Source organism: Orycteropus afer, unplaced genomic scaffold (genome assembly GCF_000298275.1).
Source record: "Orycteropus afer afer isolate SDZICR_OR568_19922 unplaced genomic scaffold, OryAfe1.0 scaffold00111, whole genome shotgun sequence".
Taxonomy (NCBI): domain Eukaryota; kingdom Metazoa; phylum Chordata; class Mammalia; order Tubulidentata; family Orycteropodidae; genus Orycteropus; species Orycteropus afer.
Window position 1 is genome coordinate 2530717 of NW_006921698.1, and position 21296 is coordinate 2552012.

At 35.7% G+C, this 21296-nt stretch overlaps 1 protein-coding gene across 1 annotated transcript in view; it reads right to left on the bottom strand.

The window, feature by feature from the left end:
- Positions 1–21296, bottom strand: part of MDGA2 (MAM domain containing glycosylphosphatidylinositol anchor 2) — a 1222586-nt gene that overhangs the window by 198717 nt on the left and 1002573 nt on the right. The window contains 1 exon segment of the mRNA XM_007943667.2: positions 20848–21117. Coding sequence (XP_007941858.2) covers positions 20848–21117 — 270 coding nt within the window.

Sequence of the window (21296 nt, forward strand, 5' to 3'; positions counted from 1 at the left end):
CAGTTTTCAATGTTTTTAAATTTATTAAGGCTGTTTATGGCCTAACATATGGTCTATCATGGAGAATTTTTCATGTGCATTGGAAAAGAATGTATACTGTGATTTTGTTGGGTGAAGTGCTCTGTAGATGTCTATAAGGTCAAGTTGATGGATTGCATTGTTTAACTCTCCTGCATCTTTGTTGAGTTTCTTTCCAGTTGTTCTATCTTTCATTGAATGTGGTGTATTAAAGTCTTCTACTATGACTGGAGTCATCTATTTGCCTTTTCAATTCTGTTAAAGACTGATTTATGTACTTTGGGTCTCTTTCATTGGGTCCATAGATATTTATTATGGTTATGTCTTCTTATGTTCAATTAATCTTTAATCATTATAAAATGTTCTTCCTTGTCACATATGGTGGTTTTTGTCTTAAAGTCAATTTGATCAGTAATTAACATTGCCACTCCTGTTCTTTCACAGTTGCCATTTGCTTTATGTATCTTTTTCCAACCTTTGATTTTTAGTCAATTTTTGTCTTTGTCTCGAAGGTGTGTCTCTTGTAGACAGCATATTGATGGGTTATGTTTCCTTACCCAGTCTGCAACTCCCGGTCTCTTGAGTGGTGCATTTAATCCATTGACATTAAAGGTAATTATTGACAAGTATGAATTGGTTGTTGTCATTTTGTTATGTGTTTTCTCATTGTGGTTCTGGTTTCTTTGTTCCATGTAGTCTCTGTGCTTAGCTTATTTTGTGTATGAATTGTGCTGTCATTTCCTTTGTTGCTATTGATTAAGTATTTGCTAGCTCTGGTAGCATAGTGGTTAAGACACTTGACTGCTAACCAGAAGGCTGGCGGTTCAAACCCACCAGCCACTCCTGGGAAGGAAGGCTGGGCAATCCTACTTCCCTAGTGATACTGCCTCGGAAACCCAAGGAGGGGTCGCTATGAGTCGGGTCCGACTCGACGGCATATAACAACAACAAAATATCTGTGCTTGTCCTCTTTCTTATTGAGATGTTATCATTTTTCTTTGAGGTTACACTGTGATTTATAATTTTCTCCCTGAGTTTAGAATGGTCCATTCTATCTTGCAACTGTCTTGACTTCCTCACCATTTAGAATTTCTGTAACTATACTATTTTTTCCCTCTTTTTGTTTGTAGTTGTCTTCATGTGCAAATCAATGTCTCTGGTTCCTTGTTCACAATCTTGTAAGGTTATTTTACTTTGGTTACTTCCATAGCTGTGTTGGTTTCTGGGTTATGTCATCTTGTATATCAGTGTCAGTTGTTATTTGTGATTACTGGTTCTCTGTTCAAAGGACTCCCTTTAGTATCTCTTGTAAGGTTGCTCTAGTTTTAAGAAATCAATTTCTGTTTATCTGGAAATCTAATTTCATCATCACATTTGAGGGACAATTTTGCTGGGTATATAATTCTTGTTTGAAACTTTTCTCTTTCAGGGTTTTATATATGCCATCCCATTGCCTTCTGCCTTGCATGGTTTCTGCTGAGAAATCAGAGCTTATTCTTACTGGCTGTCCTTTGTAGGTAACTTTTTGTTTTTCCTGTGGTGCTTTCAGGATTCTTTGTCTTTGGTTTTGATGAATTTGATGATGACATGTCTTGGTGATGTTCTTTTGGGGTCTATCATGTTTGGGGTTTGATGGACTTCCTGAATGGATATATTCTCATCTTTCATCATAATCATATCAGGGAAGTTCTCTTCCAACAAATCTTGGAAAATTTTCTCAGTGGTTTTCTTTTTCTCTTTCTGTTCTGGGATTCTAATTACACATAGGTTATTCCTTTTGATGATATCCCACATGAACCTTAGGCTTTCTTCATTTTGTTTTGATCTTTTTTATGATTGATCCTTTTCCAAAGAAGTATTGAGGTATTTGTCTTCAGTATCATGAATTCTATCCTTCATTGATTTGATTCTACTCTTTTGCCCTTTCAATGTATTATCTAGTTCTGAAAATTTAGTAGTAATCCTCTGGATTTCTATCTGTAGATTTTGTATAATTTCTAATTTTTCATTTATTTTGTCATTTTGTTCTTGTATTTTCTTCTGAAATTTTTCTAGGGTTTTGTATCTTTTCCTTATTTTTTTCATCGTTCTCCTTGATTTGTGTCTCAATCCTTTGAAGGTATCTAAATATAATTCTTCTGAATTCCTTATCAGGAAGTTCCAATGCTGTTGCTTCTTCAGGGATGTGTTCTGGTTCTGTATCCTGATCTCTTGCTTCTACCACTTTATCTTACTTCTTTATGTGGACTGTGATGTTCTGTTTTTTCCAAGACGTTGTGACATTGTTGTATTTAGACCTCTGCTAACTGTTTGTGAAGAATGGTTCAGGGTGAGTCAGGCTCTTCTTGGTGGTTGTATATCATTGGCCAGTTGGTGGAGAAGGAAGTGGTGGTTGTCACTCAGTAAGTCAAGCTGCGGGAGGTGCAGATGTGGTTGTGTTATATGGGGACGGCTGCTGTCTCCCACTCAGTTAGAGAAAAACAATAATCAAAAAACCATCAAAAAGTAAAAGCAAGTGGATAAAAAACACACCACATAAACAAACAGGAACACTCACCAAAAAAGAAAAAAAAAGAAAGAAAGAAAATAATAGTAATAATAATAATAATAAAAATAACATCTGGAGAGGGGGCAATAAGAGAAAAGAAGTAGAGTAGGAGAATAATGAGGGGAAAAAAATGGGAAAAATACAAAAAGAAAAACAAGGAATGGGGTTAACCACAAGAAAGAAAAAAATGGGAACCAGGAACAGGGAAGAGAGAAAAAGCTGAAAACTAGAACCTTCCCAGTCATTCACGTCCAGAATATCCTTGAGGTTCCCAGCAAGTGGACCCTATTCTTAGGCCCCTGGAATCTGAGAGAACGCTGTCACTTTAAATAACCACAATGGCTGAATGGCTTGTAAACATTTAAAATTGCTGTGCCCTCTGGACAGGCAAAAGTCCACAGCTCAGCTCATCTCCCTCTTCACTGCTTCCCCTTTTATTCACCAGCCACCAGTGCCATCCTCCATGCAGGCCCTGGCTGCAAGACCAAGTTTAGGTTAATTCTTAGGTCCTTACACCACTTAGCAATATCCAAGCTGTCCATGCCATCAGGATTGCTGACAGACCAAAGCTCTATATGTCTCTTTTTTTGGGTTTTCATGCAGGTTCTTCTACTAGCTGGAGTTTAGTCCATTTCAGTATCCTTCCTTTTGAAGCTCAGGTGTCCAGGATTATTTTCTGTATCTGTGTTAATTGATTCCCCTTTTCTTTGTTGAAGAGGGTCTGTGTAGTTTGCCTGTTTATTCCACCATCTTACCAGAACCTCTCACTTAAATCATTTTTATGTGGTCTTTTTAAATGGCAAAAAATGAATGAATTATGTTTAATATTCTATTTAACACACATGAGGAGAGTAAGCTTAAACAAAAAAACAAATTCCTTAGCATCCAGTCAATTCTGACTCATAGAGATCCTACATAGGACAGAGTAGAATTGCCTTATACAGTTTCCAAGGCTGTAAATCTTCACAGAAGCAGACTGTCACATCTTTCTTTCCACAGGTGGGTTTGAACTGCACTATTAGGTCTCTTAGAGTAGTCTTACCATGTGTTAAGTAATCATTTTAGTAGCATCTTTTCTTTCATTGGGATTTATCATTAAAACTCTATCCTTACATCTTACATAAATTTGATAAGGAAACTACAGTTATATGCTACAACAGTTGATATGTCCAAGTGATAATATTCTACCTCCTTTTTATAGTTCACAGGAGCTCTGGAGGTACAGTGGTTAAGACATTTGGCTGCTAACTGGAAGTTCAGAGGTTCAAACCCACCAGCTGCTCTATGGAAGAAAGATGAAGATAGTCTGCTTCCATAAAGACACAGCTTTGGAAACCCAATGGTGGTCCCTATGAGTCAGAATCAATCCAGTGGCAGTGAGTTTATTTTTTTATAGCTTATGTTTTAGTTTACATATTTCATATAGCCTGTAAATCTCTTAATGGCATATACCTCATCTTTTATATACTGTTCTACTAGTTAAGAATCTGGAAGAAATCATACAACCTCAAAAGAAATCTCTGTTAAACTTTGTGAGTGAAACGGTCTTTTGTATCTGGTGATTTTGGGGCGTGATTGGGTGTTCAGGTGCTTACTGACTTCTTACGGAGTTTTCATCACAAGTATACTAATTGAAATTTTGCTGTTTGAGAAAGAGTTTTCAAAGTATTAGTATTATTGGTGGAAACATTCACCAGGAGAATACACTCAAATTTGTACCTTTATTTCATTAGGATTTTGGAAGATATGTATTTCATCATTTTCTAAGTTATCCCAATATCTTTCAGTTTATTTTCACATTTTCATTTTGGGATGAATGATATAATATTAATAATTTAATTTATGTCATATTAACATAGGCCTTTACAAATATTTCCTTTAGATTTTTACTTTAAAAAAAAAGTTGCTTTCATGAGCAATAGAGTGTCAAAGAATAGAAATGAAATAACAAAAACTGATGTAGAACAAAGTAGACTAATGTGTGTATACATTACCTAGAATTTGAAAGGCTACAATAAGTGTTCTTGCTAGCCAATCTCAGAAGCGTGTAGGTGAGAAGTAGATTGGGATTATTAACACAATCCTAAAAGACACTTTGGAAAGCATACTATATAGTAGGATTCTCAATGATATGCCCATGGAATAGTTTCATACAATTCATATATTTTATTAAAAAGTATTAGCATAAAGTGTGATAGTTATTAAGTAATTAAAATTATGGAAATATCAATCAGTAATAATTTTCTTTCCTAATTAAAAGCATACTGAAAGAAGATACTTAACAGTTAGTTATAGGAAAACTTGTAACTCAGTCTTTTCATAGTTTGGTTCAATAATTCAAGCTCACATGAATATCTTATTATATAATCTAAATTCCCTTTAAATATAATTTTTAAGTGATTAGATATTTAGAAGAAATATATTTATAGAAATATCTACATGAGAAATTATTTAACTATAAGTGAAATGTCTAAGTGAAAGAAATGGATTTTACTTCAATATTGAAATATGAATGAATACAATGTTCAATTTGATAAATACTCCTAAAATGATCTTCATGTATTAAAAATAGTCTTTTTCTTAACCTCCAGAAGATAGAGATCCTGAAATTAACACCCAAGAAGATGGCATCCAGACAATTGCAGAAACTATAAAAATGACAACCATATCCAAAAATTATAATTCACCAAGAATCCCACCATTGGTTATTAGGAGACTGGTAACCTAGACTGAAGATTGCATTTGTGACGGTTAATTTTATCTACCAATTTGGTTAGGCCAGATGTCCAGTTGTCTGGTCAAACATTAGTCTAGATGTCATAGTAAAGGTATTTTGCTGATGTGATTAAAATCACAATCAATGGACTCTTATTAATGGAGATTGCCCCCATAATATAGGTGAGCCTGATTCAACCAGTTGAAGACCTTAAGAGCAAAAACGGGCTTCTGAGAAGGATTCTTAAGACTGTAACAAAGATATCCTGCTAGAGCTAATTCCTTAACTCAATCATTCTTTCTCTCTTCCTTTCTCTCTCTGTTTCTCTCTATGTATATCTATATCTATCTATCTCTCTATCTTTCTATCATCTATATCTCCATAGATACCTAAGAAGGAGCTCTGGTGGTGCAATGGTTAAAGCATTCGGCTGTTTAACCAAATGTCCTAGTTTGAATCCACCAGTCAGTCTGTGGGAAAAAGATGAGGCAGTCTGCTTCTATAAAGATTTACAGCCTTGGAAAGCCTATGAAAGCAGTCCTAATCTATCCTTAAGTTGGAATCAACTTGATGACCATGGGTTTGGTTTTTTTACATAGATATATACAGAGATATATCTCCTTTTGGTTCTCTTCCTCTGGAGACCTGTGTAAAATAAGAATCCAAATAGTGGTTCCAGAAGTAATAGGCTTAGTAATTACTTTAGTCTTGAAAAACAAAACAAAACAAAAAGGTCTAAATGTTCAAGCTACATATATCCATCAGTTGGAAGATAATGTAATATGTTCCCTTCTAGAAAAATTCTATCTAAAATTAATATACTTTTCAGAAAAGCCCATGGTACCATTTGAGTAGGAAGCTGTCATATAAAATGAAGATTCCTGACTAATGCAATGGGAGCATAGGGAGGCTATAGTGCCTAAAGCACTTGACTGCTAACTAGAAGGCTGGTGGTTCAAACCCACCAGTCACTCCTTGGAAGGAAGATTGGACAATCTACTTCCATAGTGATACTGCCTCGGAAACCCAAAGGAGGGTTCACTATAAGTCTGGTCTGACTTGACGGCGCATAACAACAACAACGACAACGATGCAATAAATATTTAATGAATACAGTGTAATCAGCAAAAGTTAGTAACAAGTGGTAACTTAATTTCATTTCTGGTAGGACTCTTACATTTAGGTTTTCTAGTTCTCAATAAAAGGACAACTATTTTCTGAAGTTTATTGAAGGTACAAAGTATCACTGGAGATACAAATGGATCAAATGATACAAATTATTATTAACAAACATTTTGAGAGAATATATATAAAATACCTATCATAGTTCTGGGAAAATAGTAAGTATCAAATAAATATTAATCTTTGGCTCTTCCACACAAAAAAGTAAAGGTCTCTGGAAAGATTTATATAAATTAGTGATATTGTTGATTGTTAACAAGCATAGGAACTTGAAGCAATTTTAAAGCTAAATTAGGGAAATTTTTATAAGCTCCCATTTATTTAAATTTGAACTTAGCAATATTTCAGCACAATGTATTCCTTATAATTCCTTTGTGGAATCATCCTAGAAAACAAAATATTTATACAAAGTCATTATTGGCTTCCACATTTCCCCTTCAGTTGGGCAATATAAAATAAATACTTACATTTACTATATTAAAAACATTGCCTCTTACATAAATAGGAACTCTGGTGGCATAGTGCCTAAGGCATTTGGCTGCTAACCAGGAGGCTGTCTGTTCAAAACCACCAGCCACTCCTCAGAAGGAAGCCTGGGGAGTCTACTTCTGTAGAGATACTGCCTCAGAAACCCAAGGAGGGGTCACTATATGTTGGACCTGACTAGGCAGCAGTGAGTTTTCTTTTGTTTCCTTACATAAATAACCCTTTTATTCTAAACTCCTGAATTTACTTTGCAAAAGAATGACACAAATCATGAATAATGTTAAGAGTCAAGTTTTTTTTTTTCAAAATAGGTTTAAGATTTTTTGAAATTTAGTTTTGGATTTGGTCTAAAATCTTAAAAGAATGATTTAATTTTGATGAAACAATTAGCTTTCATATTTGGTATATATAGGAAAGTGCTAGAGGTATAAGGAAAATTTGGGAATAAAAGATACAATTGCATTGTTTTCTTTTGAAATAGCTAAGTAAATACTGTGTGTATAACAACCACAAATTCTAAAGAAAAATAATCTAGAGAGTTCCTGAAGGATTAAATGTGGCTGATCATTGGTGGAAAAGAGACTTGTATAAAGAAAAAGAGGAAAAGCACAGTTACTTTGGGAACTGGGCTGTCCAAAGCTCTTTCTCCTCTAACATACAGCACCCCTGGGTATGGTTATTCAGTCCATAGCCAACCTAGACCAACAGTGTCTGACTGAAGGGGTGAGTACGGCTGAAATCTAGTTTCTGTTTCCCCACCCACCACATAGGCAGCAACACAGGGGCCATATCTGCAGGAGGAACAGGGCACTTTTTTTCTAATTCACACATAGGCACTGAATAGACTGGTGGATTTCCTGTTAACATGCTTCTCCCACTAATCTGAGAAAGATCCCTGCTTATCTACTCTGCCTCCTATAAGTATAGACACCTAACTGTGATGTCATCCCCAGAATTCAACAAGATTTGCTATATTATATAATTATCTGAAAGAATTATCATCTTGTAAAGATAAGAACATGATCATGATTGACTGACTAAATCTCTAGAATGAGAACTATGTATATTTTATTAAACATTTAACCCAAGTTAATGAATATGCAGTAAGATGCAAATAAATATAGTCAGTTCTCCCTAAAATTATACATTGCCTAAAAACCTAACAGTAACAAAATATCTAAGTCTTGTGCTCATTTAAAGGGTTATTGGTTGGTGTGTGCACACGGAGGGGGACAGATGGATGAGCTGACCCAGCAGCACTTAGGCTGAGAGAACTGAATGTTCCATGGCATACTTATAGACCACATTAACTTCTTGGCAAGGGCTCCTGCTGCAAGTGTGGGTGGTCCACTGCTGAATATGAATGTGCTGAATATCATTTAGGCAGGGAGCAAGAGGTGTTCAAGTGAGTTGGAGAGAAGCCCAGAAGGTATGCTGTTTATCTTCTAGGAACATTTATTTTCTCCAAAACATATAACTTGAGTTAATAAAGTGGATTTAGATGGGAATAAAGGAAACGAGTTATTGAAAACTGCATCGCTGTGATTCTCTAAGAATAACTAAAAGATTCATAAATATGACTCCTGGAACAAGAAACAAGATTAGAGCACAAATAACTGTTCTTAGCACACTGATAAGAAGCACTGAATTGGATCTGCCTGCAGTCAAATCCTGAAGCTTCTTGTAATGGCCATTTTGATGAGTTTATTTATTTATTTATTTTAAACAAAGATCATTAGAATATGAAAGATGGAGATTTCTTAAATAATGGTCCTGTAAATTAACTTGAATTATTAGACTCCAGCTATGTCTCCTGTTCAGAAACCTGAAAAGAATTTACAGAAAGAAAACCTCCTTTGACTTTCTCATTTTACAGCCCCATTACAAAATCTCCCCGAGGAAAGAGGATGGATTGGGTTGTGAGCAAACATCTGTGGGATATCTCTCCTGAACAGTTTAAATCTGGTGTCTGGCATGCCTTTGAAACAAGTTCTGCGTTGTTCTCATCCATTAATCATCCCTTCAGGGTGATGGACAGAGGCCAGGTGCTTAAATAGACACTTGGAGCTTTGGGGGCTGACTTTGATTCCACTGAACTAAAAAGTTTGATTTTTTTCACAGATTGGTTCTGTTACTACTCAATACTGCTTAAAAAAAAATGTCGATATCACTAAGTAATAAACTGACTCTTAGGACTAGAAATACTGAACACATGATACTCACATACATATGTATACATTTCTACGTTTAGATTTGTTTTGTTCCTGTTGTCAGTGAATATTATAAAGGTTCTTTTCTCTGAGACAACACTACTTGAGATCTCAGACTTTTTTTTTTTTTTTATCCTCTACAAATTGTATCTAATGCAGAGTTAAAGATAATATGAAACAGCTGTGAGCAATGGTTTTCGAATCCAGTGGCCTAGCTTGTTATGGTGATATCATTATCTTCTCTTTATTTTACCCAGCAGTGACAATTTCTGCTTACAGAATGGCAATACTCCAAAACATGATTCATATTTTCTGATGTAACTTGTATACTTGGCCTTTTCTATCAACATTATTAGGTCATTTTATATTCATGATGTAACAGTCAATGCTTCTGATAGCAAGGGATATAATTAACAAGAAAAAAGATAGTGGTTTTCAAAGGAGGGAAAACAATCTGAAGAATAATTAGTTTAGTGCTTCCAACTATAGAAAGTATTTTGGAAGTTATCAAGGAAGAAAAACATACAAAAGATTCCTGAGAGATAATTATTTGAAAACAATTTTGTTGTTATTGTTGTTGTTATTTGCCATTGAATCAGACCCGACTCACAGCGACCCCTCGTTAGTTTCCAAGGCAGTATCACCACGGAAGTAGATTGCCCAACCTTCCTTCCGAGGAGTGGCTGGTGGGTGAAAACAATTGCGTTGCGTAAATTTGGAATAATATATAGATCAATTTGGAAAGAACAATCATATACATGATAACATTAGATACAATAAATACCATGCATACTGTGAAACACTTTCTATTCACAAGCCTATATTATTTGGCCAACATTATCCACTTATTCAGTAATATTTTGCTGAGGTATAATTCATACAAAATAAAATGTATAGATTTTAAGCATAGATTTTGATAAGTTTTGGGAAACGAATACACCAAACCAAAAAACCAAACTCACTGCCGTAGAGTCAGATCCGACTCATAGCAACCCCTCCTTGGGTTTCTGAGACAGTATCACTATGTAACTAGAGTGCTAAACCTTCCTTCCAAGGAGTAGTTGGTGGGTTTGAACCACCAGCCTTATGGTAAGCAGTCAAATGCCTTAGGCACTATGCCACCAGAGCTCCGGTAGTAATTTAAGGCAGGGTTTACTAGGTTCTGACATAAACTGAATACCTCATTTTTTATCATCAGTATCTTTATAAATCCTATCTTGATTTGTCTTTGGGGGTTGGCATGATAATGATGACATTAGCAAATTATGTGCTACAACACAGTTTGTAGTACATATTACTAATGACAAGAAGTACAAAAAATGTCAAAACAATGGACGATCTTAAGCTTAGTTCCTGTAACTTGAATATGTCTTAAGTCAGTGGCTACATGTACTACTATGTAATCACCCCCCAGTCAAAATATAGAACATTTCAACCACTACAGAAAGTTTGATTTTTTTCTGCTCCTCTGTAATCAATTACCTTTACCTTCACCTTTAGGCAAACAACAATTCAATTTCTATCACTAAAGATTAGTTTTCCCTTCAGTAACTTCATGTAAATGAGTCATATAGTATGTAGTATGATTACTGGCCAACTGTATATTCTTTTGTGAAATATGTGTTCAAGTCTTTTGAAAATATTTACTTTAATTTGTTATCTTATGATTCTTTTGTAATTTTAAATAATCTAGATACCAGTACTTTATCAGATATTTTTACTGCAAACATGTTCCTTGAATCTGTGGCTTGTTTGATTTGTCATTCCATTCACACACCAGAAGATCTCAGTTTTAATAAAGTCTAACACATTCTTTTTATGATTTTTTTTTTTTTTTTGTGTGTGTGTGTGTGTGCTTTGCATAGATTTTCTCCTTTGGTTTCTTCTATAAATTTATAGGTATTTTGTTGTTGTTAAGTGTCCTTGAGTCAAATGCTTAAGAGTCTTGGATGGCTGCTTGTCAAATGCATCAATTCTTCTGGGGACTTCTTTATTCATTGCCCAGCTTTCACAGACATATGGTGCTATTGAAAAGATAACAGCTCAGGAAAGCACCCCTTAGACTTCAAAGCAGCATCTTTATCTCTTTAACACTTTACAGAAATGTTTTGCAGCAGATATGTCCAATGTAATGTTGTTGTTGTTGTTATGTGCTGTCAAGTCAGACTCGACTCATAGCGACCCCTCCTTGGGTTTCCGAGGCAGTATCACTACAGAAGTAGATTGCCCCATCTTCCTTCCAAGGAGTGGCTTGTGGGTTTGAACCGACAACCTCTGGTTAGCAGTCAAGTGCCTTAGGCTTGACTGGTGCTTCCATGGGTGTTGTGGTAGTTAAATTTGTATATCAAGTTGGCTGGGCCTGGTTGAGTGGCTGGGCAGCTGGTGGTAGTTATTCCCCATGATGAGACTGGCAATCAACTCCATGGTGGGATCTACCACAAGCAGCTGAGTAGCTGCCTTTAGGATGTGGTCTGCTTCCTGTATATAAGGAGAGGCCTTGGGGATGTTGTTGTTATGTTATTTGCTGTCGAGTCGCCCCCGACTCATAGTGACCCCTCCTTGGGTTTCTGAGGCAGTATCACTACGGAAGTAGGATTGCCCAACCTTCCTTCGAGGAGTGGTTGGTGGGTTTGAACCACCAGCCTTCTGGTTAGCAGTCAAGTGCCTTAGGCACTATGCTAGTTTACGGCATGCTTGGACCCTGCATGTAGCAGTGTCATTGTTCAGCAACCTGCCATACTCTGCTGACCTTGGAACTTATAATAGACTTGAATTAATGGCCTGCCGTGTGGATTGGTAACATCGGAACTGTGCCATTTTATTTGTTGACTTTGGGCTTGTTAGCCTCAGCAGCTAGTAGCTGTCTGAGTGAAGAGCTGCCTCTAGTTTCAGTGGGCTGGGAGCAAGAGGCAGAGCTGAAGCCCAAGGTTAAGGGGCTTTCACACAGCCCCTAGAGCTGGCACTTCAAACTTGGACTTAAAGCCTCCAAACTGTGAGAGAATAAACTCTTGTTTGTTAAGGCCATCCCATTTGTGACGTGTATTCCTGTTAGAGTGGCACTTGATAACCAGAACAGGTTTTGACTATGGATCCAAGTAAAATGAAATCCTTGACAATTTCAGTTTTTTCTCCTTTAATCATGATGTTGCTTATTAGTCTAGTTGTGAAGATTTTTGTTTTCCTCATGTTGAGATGCAATCTATGCTGAAGGCTGTGAACTTTCTTCTTCACTAGTAAGTGTTTCAAGTCTTAATATTCAGCAAGTTAGGTTGGGTCGTCTGCATATCATAGGTTATTAAACAGTCTTCCACCAATCCTGATTCCATGTTCTTCTTCATATAGTCCATTTTTTCAGATTATTTGCCCAACATATGGATTGAATAAGCACGATGAATGGACACCAACCCTGACACACATCTTTCCTGATTTTAAATCACACAGTATCCCCTTGTCCTGCTCCAAAGACTGCCTCTTGTCTGTGTACAGGTTCCTCACGAGCACAATTAAGGGTTATGAAATTCTCCATAATTTGTGATGATGCACACAGGCAAATGTCTTTGCATAATCAGCAAACACAGGGACATATCTTACCGGTATTTTTTGCTTTCAGCCAAGATCCATGAGAATGATATTTCTCATTCCACATCCTCTTCTGAAATCAGCTTGTATTTCTGTCAGTTCTCTTTCAATATACTGTTGCAACAACCTTTGAATTATCTTCAGGAAAATGTTACTTGTGTGTGATATTGATAATATCAATACTGGTAATTTCCATATTGCATTGAATAATCTTTCTTTGGAGTTGGTACAAATATGGCTCTCTTCCAGTCAGTTGGCCAGATAGTTGTCTTCCAAATTTCATGGTATCAATGAGTGGGTGTCTCCAGCACTACATCCATTTATTAAAACATCTCAATTGATATTCCATCAATTCCTGGAGCCTTATTTTTGCCAATTCCTTCAGTGCAGCTTGGAATTCTTCCTTCAATACCATCAGTTCAATACCGCCTGAAATGGTTGAACATCAACCAATTCTTCTTGGGTATAATGACTGTACTCCTTCCACCTTTTTTTGATGTTTCTTCCATCGTTCAACATTTAATCTATAGAATCATTCAATATTGCAACTTGAGGCTTGAAATTTTTCTTCAGTTTCTTCAGGTTGAGAATTTGGCGTGTATTCTTCCCTTTTGTTTCCTAACTCAAGATTTTTGCACATTTCTTTATAATATTTAGTTTGTCCTCATACATCACACTTTCCATATTCTGATTATTAATGGATGTTTGCAGCTTTTCTTGTCATTTTGAGCCATGCCACATCAGCCAATGAAAGGCTGGAAAATTTTACTATATCCATGTCATTACAGCCAACTCTACTTTGAGGAGGCAGCTCTTCCTAGTCTTATTTTGAGTGCCTTCCAACTTGAAGGGCTCATCTTCTAGCATTGTATCAGATAGTGTTTCACTGTTATTAATAAGGTGATTTTAAAAATATATATATATTTGGATTTACAATCAGTTTAAAATTATTTATGTGAATAGTGTGAGGTATTGTTGAGGGTTATATTTTTCTTTGCATATTGATACTCAGCTATTCTAGAATACTTTATTCAAAAGTCTACCTTTACCTCAGTGGATTATGTTCACACCTTTGTAAATGATCATTTGACCCTATGTGTGTGTGGAATATTTCTGGATTCTCACTTCTGCCCCATTTATCCATATGTTTATTTTGCACATAAACTAATTTCCCCTACATATATGTTTAATATATATATGTAGGGGAAATATATATGTTTAATATATATATGTAGGGGAAATTGGGAGCTCTGGTAGCGTAGTGCCTAAGGCACTTGACTGCTAACCAGAAGGCTGGCGGTTTAAACCCACCAGCCACTCCTTGGAAGGAAGATGGGGCAATCTACTTCTGTAGTGATACTGCCTCAGAAACCCAAGGAGGGGTCGCTATGAGTCGGGTCCGACTCGACAGCAGATAACAACAACAACAACTATGTTTAATGACTGTTAGTCCTTTGTTTGCCAGAAAAATTACACACTTTTAAAAATCTATGAAAAAGAAAAAAGAAAGGCATTGGATTTTATATGTAGATACCTTTGAAAAGAATAAACTTTCAAACAATAGTGATTCTTCCCATTTATGAACATGGTATAATTCTCCACATATTTAGGTCTTCTTGCATTTTCTTCTGCAATATTCTTTTTACTTTTCAGTATATATATCTTGCACATATTTTATTAAATTTATATTTAAATATTTCACATTTTGATGTCGTTGGAAATTGTATCTTTTAAATTTAGATTATTTGTAGTATTGTATAGAAATATAATTGAGTTTTCATATTGTCTTTGTATACTATGGCATTAGTAAGTCACTTCATTAATTCAAGAAGGTTTTCTTGTAGATCCTTTAAGGTTTTGTATAAACACAATCTAGTATTTATAAATAGAAGTAGTTTATGACTTCCTTTTCAATTTTTATGTTTTTTAATTAAATTTCTTATGTTACTAAGCTGGTAAATTTCATTATGAATCTCACCCATACTTGAATTAGATAAATTCAGAAGAGATTTTAGATTAGAGTTGATACTAGAAAAAGTTAAGACTTTGGGGTAAGATTAATAAAGTGAATGAGTTTTGTATGTGGAAGTATACAAAAAGTTAGTAGGGCAATACAATTTAATGTCCTGGGTGTGCAGGGAATATTGATTGCTGTTTTATTTTATTCTTACTGTGTTTGATCTGCAATCTAATGTAATAAATATTCATGCTTTTATTGTCACTGGATAGTTTGTACATTTTATTTAAGTAACAAATCAAAAGAACTAAAGAGAAAAATTCTTCTTTTCTCACATTATTTACTTCCTTGTCAAACGTGTTAACAAGAAGCCTCATCTCCTGACACTCATAAACATTTCAATAGAAACATTTTGTCATAAAGAAATTTGTTAAAGGAATGAAACATGAAGAAAGAATCTTTGGTGGGAATATAACTGGAATCCTTTAGAACTAAAATCTAATTACCATTTGGGAATATCAATTGAAACAACTTGAAAGACATTATAAATTTAAAAAATTATAAAATATTTGAAATCCTCATACTGAAGAACTAGAAAAAGTGCATGTTTATCGATACTTGATACCACTAAGAATCTGCCGACAGTCTCTCCCATCAGTTAGTTTTGTAATCAAGCTGCTGTATCTTGTCTCCACTACATGGTGTAAAAGCATATTTCAACATTGAAGCATTTCTTTTGAGGGTCTTTGCCAAGGTACAACCTAAAGCAACACAAGCTATTGATGCAGGTTGCTGGTGGCACAAGTCAGGTGCAATATGCAGTGCTTAAGGTATTTGATTGCTAACCAGAAGGTAGGATTCAAACCTACCAGCAGCTCTGCAGAAGGAAGATAAGGCAATTGACTTCCATACAGATTTACCAACTCGGAAACCCAATGGGAATCACTATAAGTTAGAATCGACTCAATGTCAGTGAGTTTGGTTTTTTTGAGGTTTATCTCTGGCACCTCCAGCTCCAATTAGCTTTTAAGGACATAAAAGAAACTGTTAATTAAAGCAGTTGTAAGAAATCCCTGCTCCCATGACTCAGGAGTTTAGGTGGCTTATGATGATAAAGCTGAAGACAGGAGTTGTTGTTGTTATATGTCATTGAATACATCTTGACTCATAGCAACCCTATGTACAACCAAATGAAACACTGCCCAGTCCTGAGCCATTCTCACCATTTTTGCTATATTTGAGCTCATTATTGCAGCTACTGTGTCAATCCACTTGCTTGAAAGTCTTCCTCTTTTTTACTAATCCTCTATGTTATCAAGAATGATTTTTCTCCAAGGACAAGTTCCTCTGGATAACATGTCCAATGTATGTATGTGAGATGAAGTCTCACTATCCTAAGGAACATTCTGGCTGTTTATCTTCCAAGACACATTTATTTATTTTTCTGTCAGTCCATGGTATATTCAATATTCTTCACCAACATCAAATGCATCAATTCTTCTTTGGTCGTCCTTATTCACTGTCCAACTTTTGCATTTTATGAGGCAATGAACCATGGCTTTGGTCAGGTGCAACTTAGTCCTCAAAGTGACATCTTTAAAGAAGTCTTTTGTAGCCAATTTGCCAAATGCAGTATGTTTGATTTCTTGACTGCTGCTTCTATGGGCACTGATTGTAGATCCAAGCAAAATGAAATCCTTGATGACTTCAGTCCTTTCTCTATTTATCATGATGTTTTTTATTTGATTTATGTTGAGATATAATCCATCCTAAAAGCTGTACTTTTTGACCTTCCTCAGTACATTGGTATTCAAGTCCTCGTTGCTTTCAGCAAGGAAGGTGTTCCATCTTTATGTCACAGGTTGTTAATGAGTCTTCCTCCAATCCTAATGTTACCTTCTTCTTTACATAGTCCAGCTTCTCAGATTATTTGTTCATCATACACACTGAAGAAATATTTTAAAAAGATACAATGCTGATGTACATGTTTCCTGATTTTAAACCACACAGGATCCCTTTGTTCTGTTTGAAAGACTGTCTATTGGTCTATGTACAAGTTTCTGCATGAGCACATTCTTTACAATGTTATCCATCATTTGTTATGTTTCTGTGTCAAATTCCTTAAAGATATGAGTAAAGCAGTTCTATTCAAATTGGAATGATTTAAATAGAAGGGTACTTCTGAAATGGTGAGCTTCAGTATGGATTAGTATCCTAGAGCTTGTCTGAAAAATAACCATGTACTGGGTGGCTTAAAGCAACAGAATTTCATTCTCTCACAGTTCTGGAGACAAGAATTCTGACATCTGACTGCTCCCTCTGAAATCTCTGGCAGAGAAACTTCTGCTCACCTCTTTCTGCTTCTGTAGTTCTGGATGTTCCTTGACTTGTGGCCACATAACAGAAATCTCTGCCTCTTTGTCATAATGGCTCCTTTTTTCTTCTCTGTAAAATCCCTCTGCCTCTCTTTTATAAAGATACATGTGATCACATTTAGGACTCATTGGGTAAGCACGTCCGTCTAAATTCTTTAACATAATTACATCTCTTGCCATAATAAGTAATAGTTACTCTTTTTTCATATAAGGTAATATTTATAGGTTGTGAGGATTGGGACATGGACCTATCTTTAATGAGATTAGCACTCAGCCCACCAGAGAATATATTATTCCATTTCAGTTTGCACTATGCTTTCATCCTTTTTGCATTTGCCCCTTTTTCCCTTTAAAAAAAAATAATTTCAAGCATTTTATTTTTCATTCAATTTTTCACTCATTTGTCCATCTCTGTATTCAATCAGTTGAGATTTATTAGTTTTCTTTTATGGGTCAAGTCCTGTGCTAGGATCTAAAGTAGTTTGTTGTTTAATCTTATCTGTTAAATGAATAAATTAATGTGCCAGATGTTTTGCAGTTTGTAAATATATGTAGAACAATGAGGTTGAAAATCAGGCCATTTATTATTTATTTATTTATTATTTTAAGAGCTTGTTTTACATTCAACATTACATGTACATTTAGTTTCATTCCCCATTTACCATGTCCAACCCTAACCTAGTCTCCTCCCCTCCCTACCCTGTAACCTTCCCCCTGTATCCTTCATATTTATGCACTCCTGTTTGTCCTGCATTTCCTCAATTTGAATCTTGGTCCTCTGGTGTTGCATAGTCTATTGCTCTAAGGGATGTATTACCATAGAGTATGTGGGTGCGTCGTCCTGGATTGAGTGGTCTGCATGTATATCTTCTTAACTATTGGGCTGAGAGCCAGCCCCTGCAGGTATGCTTTATTCCAGGCACAGAATGTATTCCAGGGCCATAGTATTAGGGGTCTCATCAGATTTCATCTGACCAGTAATTCTGGTCATTATTGAGATTTTGGATTTTGTTCCACATTTTCCCTCCCACTCTATCCAGGATCTCCAGATTTGATCCTTTCCTGTGTGGTTGGCATTGGTAGCCAGGCACCATCTAGTTCTTCTGGTGTTGAGGGCCATCATGTCCTATGGCTGATTGCTCCAAATGCCCTTGGTTTTTTGTACTCTTCTTTGCTTCCAGTGCTAGGAGACAGTTAGCCACACCTTACATGGTCACTTGAAAGCTTTTAAAACCCGAGTCACTACTCACCAATGTAGGATGTGGAGCAAGGCTTTTATGTATTTTGTTGTGCCAGTTGAGCTTGGTGTTCCCCAGTACTATGGTCCTGAGATGGTAGATCTATTGGATCTCTCTCCCATAGTGTCTGGTTGTCTGCAAGGGATTACTCTGTGTCTGTCTTCTATTGTTTCTGTAAGGACTACAGGTATTTTGTATCACTGGTGTCTGTGCAAGATTAGCCTCAGCTGAATCTATCCTTGGTCTAGAGTACACTTCTGTTCACTGACAAAATTGGGCCATTTTGAACCTGTGATAAAGTGATCCATACTCAAGGTGAGTTCTTTGCTATAGTAGTACAGAATGAAATATATAAATACTTATATCAATTCCCTGATATATAAGTACATCTAGAGAAACACATAGAACTTCACATTTACAAAGAGATTTGTTTCAATAAATCAATATGTCTCACTTACGTTTAGAATTTGCAAACATCCCTTCATTGTAAAACATGATAAATGGTATTTGAATCCTACCATAGCTAACAAAGCTTACTTAAACCACAGAAAGACTACATTATAACTGTACCATAAAAGTATTAGCAAATACAATAAATGCACATACATAGTATTTTATAGCACATACATTATATTCCATAATCGCCAATCTGGACAGTATACTACAGTCTAGGCATGGCACTAAAATACCTTTTCTTACTTTCTTCTCTATCATAGCAGGAAAATATTATCACATTCCTTCTGACTATCAGTAAACACAATCTTACTCGCACACACATCATACACACATGACATAAAGGGAGAAGATAAGTCTGAGACTTTATTCTTTGCTGGAAGCTAAAATAAATATGGATGTGAGAAGAGCCATTGCCTTTCAATTCAGTTATGTACATTTCTATGTCCAGTGAGATCAAGTCACTTTCAGTACACTACATAATATTCACAGTGAGTGGAACAGTGATATTGAATTGGGTAAAACAATTGTAGCAATAAAACTTTTAAATTTTCTAGGTTAATTTGTGTCTCAAGAAACAAACAGAATTGTCTCTAAAGACTAATTTTTTGGGTAAAAAATATACATATAAGTAACATATGCATTCTTGGATATATTCTAGTGCCTGGCTATCTTCTATAAATCTTCAAAGAGTTTTGGATTCTCTAAGAAATCATAAGAAATACTAATTCTGATGTTATAGTACATGAAACAAAGGGTCATTCAATGATCATGTATCTCTCTATATATGTATCAGTGTCTATTTATCTATCTGTAACTTCCTGGATTATACTATATTTGGAATTTAATCATTTCCTTTTCTGTTCTTCAAAACTATTTGGCATTGTATGTGGATTTCTTGAAACAATGAGGCTGTCCTGAAGATTGAAAAGTACAAATTGGGAACAAATTAATGCATGGGGTTATTTCCTCTCCCTCCACTAGGCAGCCTATAATAAGCTATTCCTTTCTGCAGCTATTGAAATCCCCTCACTGCACCCCATGGATCTGGAACAGGAGAATGAAGCTTAGTGTTTCCTTTGGTCTCAGCTGGTCTTCTAGTTCAAAGAATAGGACTTGGAACACACAAATAACAAATGGAAATCTTGCAAAGGCAGCATGGACTAAACTTATCTGAAGCTAGAAAACATGTGTTTTCTAAAGAAAATTAGAAAGTGAATAAGGCCAAAGAGATTGAAGAAAGGCATGTTATTATATTCCTTACTTAACTTTATGGAACATTTTTGTCTGGGAGTGTTAATAAATGAAAGTAAGTTGCTACATTGAAATCAATATGTGGAAAATAATTGCCTCAGAAAGATTCATAGTGCTTTGGGGTCAATAATATATAAAAATATATAAAATCATCCAATGGAGTAATAGATTCGATTTTAGATTCCTTGTAAATATTTTTAGGGATAGCAATTAGTAGTTAGATTACCATGTAAGTAGTATTCTCTGAGCTTCTTTTGGTTTTGTTTTAATAGCTTACTTTAAGAATCAAAGCAGAAAAGCATTAAACTGCACTGAACGTTCATAAAAAGATATTAGGGAAGAGTATTCATTGCTTTATTACTGAAATATTCAAAATAATCAATCTCATTGCCAACCCTGCTTGAATTCAAATAAATTTCTTCTTAGTTTTACAGTCACATACATTATCTTAACTACTAAAGTAGGTTTGCCTTGAAAATAAAGGAATAGATGTTCTAAAGAGAGTGACCAGGCTATTCATAGTACAGTCTATTGATTTGTAAAATGCTTTAATTTTCATATTTACATGAGCTTTGGTGATGCAGTGAATAAACACTAGGCTGTTAACAAAAAAGGTGATGGCTTGAACCCATGAGCAGCTTGGCCAGAGAAAGACGTGGCACTCTGCTTCCATAAAGATTATAGGCTTGGAAATCCTAAGGGGCAGTTCTACTCTTTCCTATAGGGTCACTGTGAGTCCAAATAGACTCAAAAGGCACACAAGAACAAAAAATGCCTTGGTCTAAATATGCATAAATAAATAATAAAAGAGCAATACATTTGGAATCCTACCTGTAACAAGAAAGCTGCATCTCCCAGCTCCGGCTTCATTCATGATGCTACAATTATAAACCCCATAGTTTTCATTGGAAAGGCTCTTCACTGGGTACTCTGTGTACTCCTGAGAGTCAAACTGACCCGTCCGTAATAATTTATTGCCCAAACGCCACTCATAGGTCAGCACCCGGATTGGATAGGCTCTCAGTACCCTGCAGCTCATCATGACACTTCGGTCCTGCCCCTGCCGGATTTCCAAGAATGCTGGTTCCACAGCAGGAGGATCTGTAAAAACAAGATATTCGAACAGATGAAGGATGTGGGCTGCAGTGAACCAGTGGGTCTTATCTCTGTAAGAAGCTATCTTTGAGAATATAACTACCAACAGGGAAGAAGTTTCAGGCAGTGGGTGGATGAGAACATATTTAGATCTAGAAATGTCAGCTTGGCTTGGATAACATAAT